Raw genomic sequence first — 14,067 nt, forward strand, 5'->3', positions numbered from 1 at the left:
TGGAGGAACTTTGACTAGTGTGAGATATCGAGACGAGATTCTTGATCATTATGTCTTCCCATATGCCGCAGCTTTTGGTTTTAGATTTCTTCTGACGGACGACAATGCACGACAGCACCAAGCTCGCATTGCTGAAGAATATCTTCACAGTATCGAGCGGATGGAATGGCCAGCTCAATTTCCAGACCTAAATCCAATGCATCATACTTGGGACTACCCAAGGAAACAGGTTGCTGCTTAAGTCCTCCTCTAAGGTCGTTAAATGGGCTTGAACAAGGCTTACTCCGTGTCTGGTCGTTGCTTCCCATTTCACTGACCGGCAATTTAATTGACAGCATTTCCATGCTGTCAATTCAGTCGCTGCCGCCAACGTATTGCAGCTAGGCCTGGACACATTCCTTATTAGAACCCATTTTTGCACCCCATTTTTCCTCAAAAAACTGTGATGTACTATTTCTCCAAGACTGGATTTCTCTGCCAAGAATGCAATTTTTTTGTTGTAATTCATGTTTGTGTTAAACTTCAGAAACATTCTACGTCGCATTCATTAAAGAACTGTTGAGAGAACATGTCCTGTAAATTTCTTGTTTCGATCTTGCTTCATTCCCAAATTAGACACAGAAAAAAAAAAAAAAAAAAACACTGCTTTTCCGTAACTTTGGAGGGCAATATATTACATGCGCAAGCTAATATATTATATGCACAACAATCTGTTGAAAATAGAACACTGAGTTTATAACTGTTTAGTGAACTCAAACAGTATTCTATTTTCAACAGATTGTTGAACATGTCCTGTAAATTTCTTCTTTCTATGTTGCTTCATTCTCAAATTAAACACAAAAACCTGCTGTTCCTTAAGTGTCCTTTGGAGGACAGTGTATTTCCCCCCCATAAGAACTGTTATAAAATGAATTAATTCGTTTCTGGACTACAGATGACCGTTTATTTAAAATTTAGAACAGTGCTTTGCATATAAGTTAACAGAAAAATCATCGAAAATCATTAAAATCTAATACAAACACACACGCAAAACAACAACAACAAAATCTGAAAGCTATCAGATTTTACATTACGACCTAAGTGGCGTTTTTTTTTAACGTTTTGTAGGTTACCTTTATTTATTAAATATCATGTTCCTCGCAATTAAACCATAAAATTCAGTTCAATATCGCAAAAAATCATATATTTGTAATTTTCGATACACAGTTTCGCGCGCTGGAAATATCCCCCCCGTACAGTTTCGCCATTGCTCGTTTTGAAATCGTTGAGTTTGTTAATCAAAAATTCGTTGAAGTGTTACAAAATATGAAATCGATAATGAAACAAATTTCAAATTCGGGCTTCTAGCTGCCCATATTATGTGGAAGATTACGTTATTCACAATTTGATGATTCTAGGTACCGTTGTTTTATCACAATGCGAGAAACATATACATACATTTATGCAGATTCTTCATTATTTAATTTCTTCAAGTACTATAACACAGGGCGATAATATTTGGTGGCAACAATTTGAAAAATCAACCGACATTTAATGTTTTCAATTCAAAATGCTAAAACAAAATTAATAGACCTTCTGGGCTAATGCCCTTTCGGCTAAAAAGGAGGCACACTCTCGAAACAGGAATTTTCACTTAGAGACATCACTCAGTATAGCTAAAGTCTGATAATCCGACATTTCGGGGCTTCAGAGATTGATTATCGGATTAAAATTATATAATTCTGAGAAATGACTCTTCCCACATTTTTGAATGTACTGAAGAATAAAAAATCGCATATAGTTACTTATATTTATATTCAATTAGTTTTTGATTTAAAGCTATCATCACATTCAGCGCATTTTCAAAAGAGAGTTCAAACGCTTCTTAGATTCCAACTGTTTCATAAGATTCCGCCTATATATACACATATAATTTTATTTATTTTTTCAATATCACCCTATAAGGTATTTCTCCCAACTTCTTGCGTGCCTTCGCGGTGTAGTGGTTCTGCACGCTCGGCCGGTAATCCAGAGGTCCGTGGTTCGATTCCCTGCAAATGTGGTTGCTAATTTTTCATCTCTCCGGCTTTTCCAGTCAACCTAATGTCTCTACAGTGGCGCCCGAACTAAAAGGTGGTGGATGATGATTTCTCCCCACCAGGATTTGGCGATTGGGTAACCAAAACCCCCAGTCGCCTTTTAAAAGGGGGAGTATATAAGGTATTTCTCCAACTTTCTTAGCGTGCCTTCGTGGTGTAGTGGTTCTGCACGCTGGGACGGTATTCCAGAGGTTCATGGTTCGATTCCCGGCGAAGGCGATTGCTCATTTTTCTCTTCTTCTGCTTCCAATCAATCCAATGTCTCTACAACCCTTTTCGGCGAATTTCACAGATTTTTCATTATCTCACGCTAACTGGCCTTGGGTAATCTTCTTCGTCTACGTCACTATTTATTTCTTTTGTTATAGGCGAATTCAAAACTTTGCATTATAACGTCATCACGCAAAGTATAAATATCAAGTTTCCATTTTCATTAAACGCTTTTATTAGGTCTAACCAATTAAATGCATTGTAATCAATCAAAAAAATATGATGATAAGATAAATGATGCATTAATGATACACTGATTCGAAATTTTAAAAGAAAAAAGGCCAACTGAAAAAACGCCAAGCGACTTCCAGTTCTCAGCGAGAATATTCGTGTAGGAGGTGCCGGATGATCATTTATACCGAAACCTAACGGATGCGACGTTAATTCATTGTATGAATGATGAAACCCTCAAAAGCAGTTCAAATATTTTCTGAGAGAATCCGCTAAAGATCGGGCACTGGATTATGTTTCAGCAAATTGATTAAAACAAAACGATACAAAAAAAAAAAAAAAAAAAAGAAAGAAAGAAAGAAAGAGAGTCCAGAAAAAAGAAAATGCAGAGCCCAGTAAATGAAACGATTTCCAAATTTGTTCAAAAGGTCGCATTAACCGGGAAAAGGAGAAAAAATAATAATGACGGTTGGGAGTTCCTTCCTGGCGGAAGGTTTGCTGTTAGTAATTAATAAGTATGACGCAGTCTCTTACTTCTTGATCAATGAAGTAGATCGAGGAAACGAAATAAGAATTTTCGTTACTAAGATGCGAGGTACAATTAAAAAGGCTGACACACTCCAACAACTGCTCAGCGAATCATACTAAAAATATGAGCGTAATACTTATGGAAAACTGTTTTAGAAATGCAACGTGTAATTCAAAAACGTGATAGCTGCTAGGAGCTATAAAGGTCAGGTTCATCGAACGCCTCATAACGTTTTCATACACACTTCATTATTCACTTTTAGATGATGAAATTATATACTTTAATATTTCTTTAATTCTTATAAATGATTCTTATAATGTTTATAAATGATAGTAATTCTTAATACACAAAAGCAATAATAGATCTAAATACATAATTCCAACTTCAGAAAAATGCTCAAGCGGTATTTTTTTAGCGATTCTGGATCTCCATTTCCAAATTACAAGTTTCTTTATGCAGGAAAATATGCGATTACTTTATGCATTTCATTATTCTCGTAAAAAGAACATCATAGCATTCCGTAACTCGCAGTCTATTATTTCCTCTCAAACTATGTTTTAAAAGCAATAAATTAAAAAAAAAAACACTTTATTATGTATTTCACTAAAGGATAATCCATATTAATTGATTCAACAAGTAGCTGATATTCCGCTAATCTAACCGAAATTACTATTAAAAGTATTACTATTAGTTTGGAACTTGTACACTGCATCATTAAACGTTACGGATTAAGTACATGAGTGTTTATTTAATGGATATCATCTTCCAAAAATAATTTTGCCGCTCAACATGTAAGAGGTAAACGAACATAACTAACGATGCCGATGGACTCAAATGCCGGTCTGAACTTCGATGTTTCAGGTCTTGTACATTTAGTGAAAAAGATGGACATAAAATCTATTTGTATGTACAGTCTGTCTGTTTATATGCTAAGCATCTCTTATAATTAATCACTGGAAAAAATTTGTTCGAGATTCTGAGACACCTTAGTCTGAGGTACTGAGATGGTAGGGTCGATATCTGCGGATGTTGACTTAAGATAAATCTGTCAACTTATGGTCAGGTCTTAATGATTGGCGACCATTGTTGAAATGTCCGCTACTGGTCGACAGGATAATACATAAGTACCGAAATTTGTAACAGCATACTAGATAAATTTGTCTACAGCATATTAATGCATCAAATGCATGACAGTGCCAATCATCACACTGAAAATGGTACAACAATAAGAATGAAAAGATAAAAAAATCCTACCTTATTTCGATTGGCAGGTAAAGAGAAATCCCAGTCCGGGGCAACAAACAAGTACCCACAACAGCACACCTTCCGAGTGGCCTAAAAATAAAAATATTTGCTACCATTATACATAAAATTAATAATTAAAATTTATCATAACATGTTATTTATAAATATCACGTAATTTAAAACTTTTGGTAAAAAGTATTATTTATAAAATTTTACAAAATTACAAGAGATACGCAATATACGATTAAAAAAAGTGCTAACTTGTAGAAGATGTGTCGTAAAAAGGCATAAAAATATCTTCCCTCAACGAAAGAACATTTAAAATAGTATTATTTCTGCTTAAAATATTCAAAAAAAATTTTTAAAAATTAAAAAAAAAAAAAAAAAAAAAAAAAAAAAAACAGCAATACTGTCCAATGCATCTAAAGTTCTTACGAATGATCACAGTAGATATCAGTTCTGAAAAGGAAGCACAATGAACGCACGAAGAAAACTTGAATTATAGTTAACATTCCGCTTATTGCATTTTAGCTTATAGGTGTTATACTGTTACTGAGTGTTGCGAAATAAGTAACTGTTAAATATTTTAACTTTTTGACTACGAATTAAAAAAAATTACCCCGTTTTCTATATAAGTGAATAAAATATGTCATAAATAAAGGAAAGTTAGTATTCGGGATTTTTTTGACAAGCCAAAGCTGGGACGACACATATGTCCCAGCTTTTGGCTTGAAAACTAATTAATGGTGGGATGTCCCACACGTAGTGATCGACTTACTATAAGAAAACCTATTATTCTGGAAAAGTTAATTATATGAAATAGATTTTACATCGTATCGTACAGAGTAAAGCATTCTTTGCACAACACAACATTATATATCGGGCAACTTGTATTTGTTTAGCAGAGTCTTCATTTTCTAACTATTGGAAGATGATCCCCAACATTCAGCAGATTCTAAGTACTTTTTAACCCAGCAGTAATTTTTAAACTTTTAGTTGGGACACATACGTCCCATTAATAGTCAAAGGGTTAAAATTCAAAAATGCACCCGTTAATAAAGGGCACTGAAACTTGTAAAACATCATAAACGGTATTCCGATTTCATACAATTGTCATTACACATATTTTTTTTAGTTTCAGAGTTCCCCCCTCCGTCATTGATGTCAAGAAAAGCCATTCACGAAAAATTCGTTACTAATTAAAGTTAATCATTTGATTGCTTAATGATTACGCCAAAGAATATAGACGAGTATAGACACGCCTAATCTTATGCAGAAGAATACAAACCAAACGAAACTTGAGCTAATTTATCTATTAGACTATTCATGGATCATAAAGAATAGTTTCCTAGCAGAAGTATGTAAAATCATTAGATTTATTTTAAAGCACGATACATGAAAAAACAGCGACACCCTAGCCAGTATTTAAACTCTGGATGCTAGACAAATGTGCTACCAATTTCACTACGAAGGCACGCGGAAAGAAAGAAGAAAATTTCTTAGAAAAATATTATGGTTACAAAAAGCAATAAAATATTTCTCTTGGAAACTGATCGCCAGGATAACAGATCTTTTATCAGAATTACTTAACAGTTAGAAGGTTACCGTTTATTGTTAATTGGAAAGTCCAAATTTCGTTTAAATACACGTATAAATATTTTTTAATTATGTATTAATAACTGGTCACTCTTTCAAAATCGTTCTCTACACATTTATATCTCACAGATGTAGACCATATTTCAAACTTCTGTCATATACTGCATTTTACATAAAACCGTTCCTTTTGCAGTTAGGTTGCGTAAAAACTTACTAAACCTAGAAAAATAACTAAATTTTTATTATATGCATCAATTAATATGAATGGCTATTCCATTATTATCTCATTAAATTTAAGCATATCAGCTAAATTTAGAAATCTGAAGCAGATACATATTAAACATACATTTATTAGACACACAAAAACAAGTGTAGAATCAAAGTTAGAATTATGTGCTATATGGAAATACAAGGGAACAGTTGAGCATTGTGCACTGACAACTAGCTTTTACAATACTTTGCAGATGATTCTCCCATGATTCTACAAAAATATGATATGAATAACAAATAAAGATATGGAAGAGGTGATGACATCAAGAAATCGGATGAACAGGCGAAAGAATCTCAGAAACGTTTTTTTGAGGGAAAAAAAAAAAAAAAAAAAAACTTTTTTTTCGTTCTTATGATGTCGTATGCAAATAGTGTAATAAGAGCAAGGAAACGTGACCGTAAAGACACACTAACTTCTATCAGTTGCTTAAGGGAAAAAAAAAAAACACTACAAGTTCACTTAATAGAATGGTCACGTCTCAACCTCAGTTATTTTTATAAATAAATGCATTTATTTACTTATGCCAGCTCGAAAAGATCTGATCACGTCGGTCACTGAGGTCATGTTATCACTATCTTTGGAGGTAATCAAGTTTTAAAAGCAGCAGTGCCTTTTAAATGTTAAATAAATACACTCACATATATATATATACTCTAAACGGAAGCATAGAACTCCGTCCTTTCGCTTCCATAATACGATTATAACCAGAGGGAATGACCATAAAAAATGAAATTAACTACAAACGGATACTTCTCGTTGCAGACTATTTTAATAAGCTTATTTTATCGAAGAGTACCACATACATAAAAATCTCTCATCAGAAAATCTTGATTTTTCAAAGCTATCGGCATCACTTTTCCATTTGATTATGGAAAAGCGTCTTCTATGGATCGAAGAAAGATCCTGTAAACAAGGTGCCTTGAAACTGCAACTTAATGCAAAATATCCAGAATGCTTCCGGCTGTTTCCCCCGACATGAGCAATGCAAATAAATTTAAGAGAGGCAACAAATTTTTCCTCTCGGAGCTGCATTTATAATTTAAGTAAATGTGAATTATAACATCGATATGAGCTTAGATTTTTCTTCAGATTTGTTAATAATTAATGAAGCTAACTCAAAATGCGTTTAAAAACAGCACTTCAGTGTAAGCGATTATGTAGTTGATCCAACTCCATATCTACGATCTGCAATTCTTGTTTTTTTTTTTTTTTTTTTTTTTTTTTTTTTTTTCCGGGGAGGGTTACTTTTAAAACTTTTTAAAGCTTAACCCTGCTTACTTCCCCGATTGAAAGATATATGTATGTAATATATTAAGGAGAAGTAATTTTGATGGCGTAGAAGTGTTGATCCATAATGACTAGAAAACTGGAGGCGAAGGCAGATTAAATCTTCAGTTTTATTTTCAGCAAAATGTTACGCCTACACACAAGTCGGCATATTAAATGTGCCTATTCGAAAAAGTTCACATTTTTGACATATTTGTAGCAAGAAAGCAGCAGCAGACAGACAGAAGTCTAGCTAAGCCAAAGCGTACAAAGAAAGTGCGTAATATTCAGGATGAAATCTTAAGTCAAACTGAGTTAGTTTTGGTTCTCAAAGCATTTTGATAAGAGAGTTAATATTGCTGTAAAATTATTATTGGCTGCATGAGTTTTAGTTCAATTTGCATCACCAGAATTACGTCAGAATCATATGACATACATTTTTATCGAAATGACGCAATGCAAATATATGTTGCTATTTTTAGAATAGAAAAAGGAAATTAATTTACACTGCTAATTTAATCTTTTACTTATTCTTTATTTTTCTTACATATATATATACCAGGTGTGACAGACACACACAAAAAAGAGACTGGTTCAATAAATCATTGTACTTATAGAATCAGTTCTTTATGACATTATCACTTTCAAAGTAGACCCCCTTCAGTATTCACACACTTCTGCATTCGGTTCTGCCATTACTGGTCACAGTTCTGGAACTAGGTTTTTGGAAGGCCCTTTAGGAGATTCTTCGTTTTTGCCTGAACATCTTCAACTGAGGTAAAATGGGTTCCCTTTAACCAAGATTTAACTTTAGGAAATAAAAAAAAAAAGTCGAATGGAGTTAAGTCAAGCGGATAAGGAAGTTGCTCCATCACAGTAATGTTTTTGCTGGTTAGAAACTGCTTGACAGATAGAGCCGTGTGAGCGGCTGCGTTGTCCTGGTGCAACAGCCATCCATCACTCTACAAATGTGGCCTTTTTTCCCGAAGTCTTCAGTACTTCAATGTAGTAGTGTTGGTTAACAGTCTAATCACTAGGAACCCAATCAATCATTACAATTCCAAACAGTTGTTGCCAACTTCACTCTTTCCCCCCCCCAAGCTACAGTCTTGTTTTTTTTTTTTTTTTTTTTTTTTTTTTTTTTTTTTTTTTGTGTGTGTGTGTGTGTGTGTGTGTGTGTGTGTGTCACACCTCGTATACATGTTCAAGGTCAATTAAACAATTGTAGCATATAGAATAACTTAATTTTTTCAGAACGAAAGCTCTGTCAAACTTCTTTTAAACAAGTATTTTAGTAAACAATGATTCTGCCAGCTTTGTGATTTGTCATGATGCCTTACTAGTGATTTTACCTGATTCATGATTTCGCTAGACACATAGCCTGTATTAAGGACAATGCATTTTCCACCTGCAGAAAAGGGAACTCCAGTAGAACACTAACTATAATTGAACCTCACACAATACATATTTTAATTTACCCACAAATTAAAAAGCTATGGACTTTGAAATAATTTATAGCTGCCAACAAGCGCTGATAAAAAGTTTTGATTGATCTCTGTTTCCCAAATAAATAGGGCAGTAACATTAAAGTAAAATTTAATTCTTGTTCAATTACTTAAAAATTCAACTACAACAACAACTCAAAAGTAATATTATTACAACAACAAAAAAAAAAAAAAAAAAAAAAAAAAAAAATCCTTATTTATCAGTGCTTAGAAAAAGAGGAGTGGGGAGGAAGGAAAAAAATACCAGTACAAGTTTGTATGAAAGTTTTCATTATAGTTTAAGAATGGAAAAAAAAGGAAGACTTGTCCCCCCCCCAAAAAAGGGGGGTATACAAAATCTGTTAATAGCAAGGTAGTATATCTCTTTTGATGGATCATCCGGCCCTCCTTTAACGGCAAGCAATTTATCGAATTGCTTCAGACAGAACAGATACATTTCGAGAGAAAAATGCATAGACAGTTTCCTAGACAGGTAAATATTCCAATCTTTTTGCTCAAAAAAGCACCGTTAAAAACTAGGTCAAGCATGAAAAGAGATTGAAATCAATTGAAAGCAAATCAATCTGTAAGAGGACTTTTGGAAGCCATAATTTATACAGCAAAGCTATATTTTGACCAGAAGCTAAACTAACAAAATATTAAAGAAAGCGATTTTGCTTGAAAGCACATAAAACTTAAAACCTATACCAGGAGTTTCCATACCATAGCCTCAGAGTTCTCTGGGAAGCAATGCTGGCTTAAGGTATCCGACCTCGTACAAAAGACGATTTTCGGTCAAAATTTCGATTTTTACTTTATTACATTATCTTAAAGAATACATCTTTAGCTATCAAATACAAGTTTTTGCTTGTTGATAGGTTAATTAGAACTGAAGTTATAATCATTTTTCTGTAACTGAATAAACCGGAAGTTCCAATATTCTGGGCCGGAAGTGAGCGTTTAAATAGATATACCTATTTAGAAACTTTATTTATCATCAAGATTTTGTAAATTATAAACCTGCGTACTAAGTTTAGATATTTTGTAATACATTTTAAGAATCTGGTGTTAGTTTTTTCCTTTAATTTCGTATTTAGTTTGGCGCAGAGGGTATTCGACGTTGAATGTATGTGTTGCTGCTTTGTCCATTAGCGTTGACAAAGTGCTTGATTTGAAAGCTGTGTCACATTTTTTGCAGCATTTGCAACAAAATAAACAGAATGGCATGCAATCTTCAGCACGACATATGTAAAGCGTAACATAATTGTTCTGCAAATTATAAAGAAGCAGCTTCGGGTATGGAAGCAGTTGGTGCTTATCCCCTGTTTGAAAGATCTATTACATTACAAAAGCTGAAGTACAAGGAGTATTACGAGGATGGGGATTCTAAGGGGTTTTTAATTGTGAAAGATATATATGGTAAAGATTCGGTCAAGAAAGTGGAATGCATTGAACATGTACAGAAAAGGGTTGGTAGTAGACTACGAAAAGTAAAAAACTCCGCTAAAAACTGACCGATTCTTTTATTGACTTCAGAATTAGGGATTGCAATTAGAAGTCATGTTTGAAACTTAATTGAGATGCAGCAGGTTGTACTAACTGCTTGTTCCATTGTAGCTCTTCTTCGAAGCCAATGCCCTGCTCAATAATCAATGAATTGGTGCAACTATGAATGTGTGATTGCAGAAATCAGGAAAAAAAATCAGAAAAAAAAAAAAATTAGGCAAAAGCTCTGGTATATCAATATATATTTTGAATTTAATTAAACCTACATATATGGAGTTGACTACATAAACAAGAGTTATTAAAAAGTGTCTACATGGCAAAACTCAAAATATCAAAGACTGTTTTAATGGCATTTTATTGCAAATTGTTCCGAAAGAAACATTCATAAACTTGCGAATATTAATGTTTGGAGCAAATGTAAGTGTTGTGTTATTTAATGTTATTTAATAATGGATTTATAGGTTTGCTTGTAGGTATGTGCCCTGAATTTTACACTGAGCAGGGAATTCGAAAACTTGATAAAGTGCAAAATCATGACTTTTGGTGGCATTCCACGAGTTTTACAAACGCCCAAAGAAAAAATTACGCTTTGTTAGAAAGAAAAGGTGCAAAGTGTGGGAAGAAAAAAAAACAAGGTGTCAAGTTACAAAGCAGGGGAATTTTAATTATCAGGGATGCTTCTTTCACTAAGAAATTGTTTTATGAAAACTTTAAACTTGTTTTCTGAAAAATGTTTTTTCTGTAAATATTGCCAATGGTAACAGCCATAACTCAAAATTTTATGGATAAAATTTAATGATACTTTCTATATATGTTTCATATAATCTGATGCATGCTCTGAAGCAAAAGATTTTAGAAATATTAATTAGAATTTGAATTGTTACTTTTTATTTTTAGATTTTGGATGCAATAATAGGAAAATATACAGTAAATACTATACATTTTGACATATCTCAAGAATATATGAATATTTCTTAATTATTTTGCTTCATTGCATACAAAACAAGTGTAAACATAAATACAAATTAAAAAAACTGCATATTTATATATACATTGTTCACCGTGGTTGTTGCCGTAAAGGCAAAATTTAAGCAAAAATTATCCTTTTTTTCTTTTTTCATTATTTTTCAAAATTAAAATTGCTTAGCATTACGTTTTAAATTGTTTTCACTCATTAATATGCTTATCTTCAAATTAATATGTTTATAGTTAAAATAAAAACCATTTTTAAAAAAATGGTACCCTAACGAGGTCGGATATCTTAAACGACGGCACGTACTTTATCAAATTACGGCCGCATGCTGACTGACTGTTGGGTATCAGTAAAAGAAGAATGTTAAAAGTGGAAAGTTTATCCGCCTTATTAATTACGACTTATTAATTTAATGACATGATTGTTCAAAATAGCTGTTTTATTTCATTCCTTTCTACATAAATTACTTGTGACTTTCAAATAAATATTTAATTTACCTTTATAACTTATCTAATCTAATCGCTAACGTGAGCCTAAATATTTGATTTTGGGCGGCATGGGAAAGATGTGAAACGCTAAGGATGTCATAAAACAAAAAATTACAGAAAACGCCTAATTTATGTAAAAAAAAAAAATGTCATTGGTTAGAATTTCTGAATTTAAGTAATGTGTTCGCTTGGTATGAGAGTAATATTTTTGCAAATTTCTTGAAGACAAAAAGGAATAATAACAACTTATATCCTGGAAGTGGATACTGAGTAAATAACTGCAAAAGCAGTATTCCAAATATCAGAACTAAATGGGAACCATCCAGATTATTAAAAAAATTACAAATAACTTAGTTGCCTATTCCTGCACACTACAGATGTATTTACTGTAATGTATAGAAGAGATGGGACTTTTTATTCACCTAAACAACCTCATTTTTATTTCAACTAAAAGAAAAGAATAACATAAATTTTCATTTACTAGGCCTTAAAATTAAAAACGATCGTACTTTTATAGCACATACATAGAACACTTCGATTTGACTGAAATTATATTACGACACAGCTTTTAATTAACGTAAAATAATAAAATTAACAATATACGTAATACGCGATTAGTCATAGAAAATCGAGCATTATAAGTTATAATGCTACGCAACCGAGCATTGAAATAGTGATAAATTCATTAAGTAAGCTTTCTTCAGATATTTTCACAAACGCACGTGTTCACCTGTGCTGATGGCAGACGTTTATGAGCCAAAAAATGTACCGATTTGGGTATACTGGAAAGCTGGCTGATGACACGGTTGAATGAAAACCGCAATAATTTCCTCATTCAACAAGACAGTTGAAACCCGTTACGACAGAGATCATTAAGATAGTTTGAAAATAGTACCTCAATCAAAATTTGCCGCAAAAATGGACAGGAGAATGCAAAGAACGAGACGGCGTAAAGACGAAGCGATAATGTTGCGGCCAATTTGGTATTCTATTATAATCTGAAGTGACTTTTTCTTCTCGGGGTTCGTCAAGGACTTTGGTCTTCCCTCTCCTCCAAGATCTTCGCAACCACATCATTAATGCAATGACTTTGGTCAGCTGAGATATATTGAGAAGTGGGCGAATGGTTTATCATAATGCATACAGTAACTTGCTGTTTCAGCAAAAGTTCAAAAACTTTTTTTGCTGCTATCTCAATATAATAAAAGTTGACACTTCTCATGAATTTCTAAAATGTTTCATTTAATTACGAAAAACCCTATACATAATACACTATTAAATTTTATTACACATTTGTAATTTTAATCGAAATATACTTTAATAAGCTTCTTAAAAAATCTGTCAATGAACATCCATTATCTTTTTGTTATTTAAAAATCAACAAAAAATTTAAATATGTAAATAAATTAATAAAAGGTTTAACTTTAATTAACCCAAGAAAGAACAAGTGATCTAGATAATTGGAGTTCCGGGTAATTCTATTTCAACTGTTTCTCAAGAGAGGTTCTGCCCGGTTTCCTAGTATGAATAGCGCGGTTACTTTTGTCACGGTCAAATCAATCAGTCAAGGCTAAATAATTCGAAATTTGTTCTTAAGTAGCAATTAGCTGTAAAATCAGTCATCTGGCTTTTATCGACAGGCTTCTAGGTTTAGATATAGTTCCTGGTTCCGAATCGCAGTTGGACAGAACGTAACGTTCCCTCATAGCTGCATAAAACAGAGGGGGAAAAAAAGTTGTATAAGTACCTTTATTCGATATGTGCGCGGATCACTAGCGATCGAATGATAACATCGCTGAACACTGGCAGTTCTATCCGGCTTCAAAACCCTACAAACGGATTGGCTGCATGATAATTTTCGTGGATTACTTCGTGTATAACGTGGATGCGAGATAGAGTTCCTTAAAAATTCCTCCACGACGGCATCCGCTACATTAGCAATAAAAAACTCATACAAACACTCATGATAACTTGCCATAATCCAAACAAACCAGTCTATCATTCCACCGACTATAGGGATATCTGCATACAACATTTATGATGATCTATATAATTTTTACTGTTTGAAGGGTAAAATTTTTAAGAATAAGAGTTTAAGGAATAAAATACAAAAGTTTCCTTTAATTTAAGAAATACTGAAATAGGTTTCACAACTGAAGACATGCAGATATTCATTGTACAATTTTACAT

The 14,067-nt window shown here is 33.0% G+C and overlaps 1 protein-coding gene across 1 annotated transcript in view; it reads right to left on the minus strand.

Moving 5' to 3' along the window:
* LOC118194458 (uncharacterized) overlaps positions 1 to 14,067 on the minus strand; it is a 293,435-nt gene that overhangs the window by 77,773 nt on the left and 201,595 nt on the right. Inside the window, exon 3 of the mRNA XM_035365633.2 lies at positions 4,303 to 4,383. Coding sequence (XP_035221524.1) covers positions 4,303 to 4,383 — 81 coding nt within the window. The remainder of the gene's footprint in view (positions 1 to 4,302; positions 4,384 to 14,067) is intronic.

Source organism: Stegodyphus dumicola, chromosome 5 (assembly GCF_044657685.1).
Source record: "Stegodyphus dumicola isolate Sdum_Otavi_A_Nest chromosome 5, ASM4465768v1".
NCBI lineage: Eukaryota > Metazoa > Arthropoda > Arachnida > Araneae > Eresidae > Stegodyphus > Stegodyphus dumicola.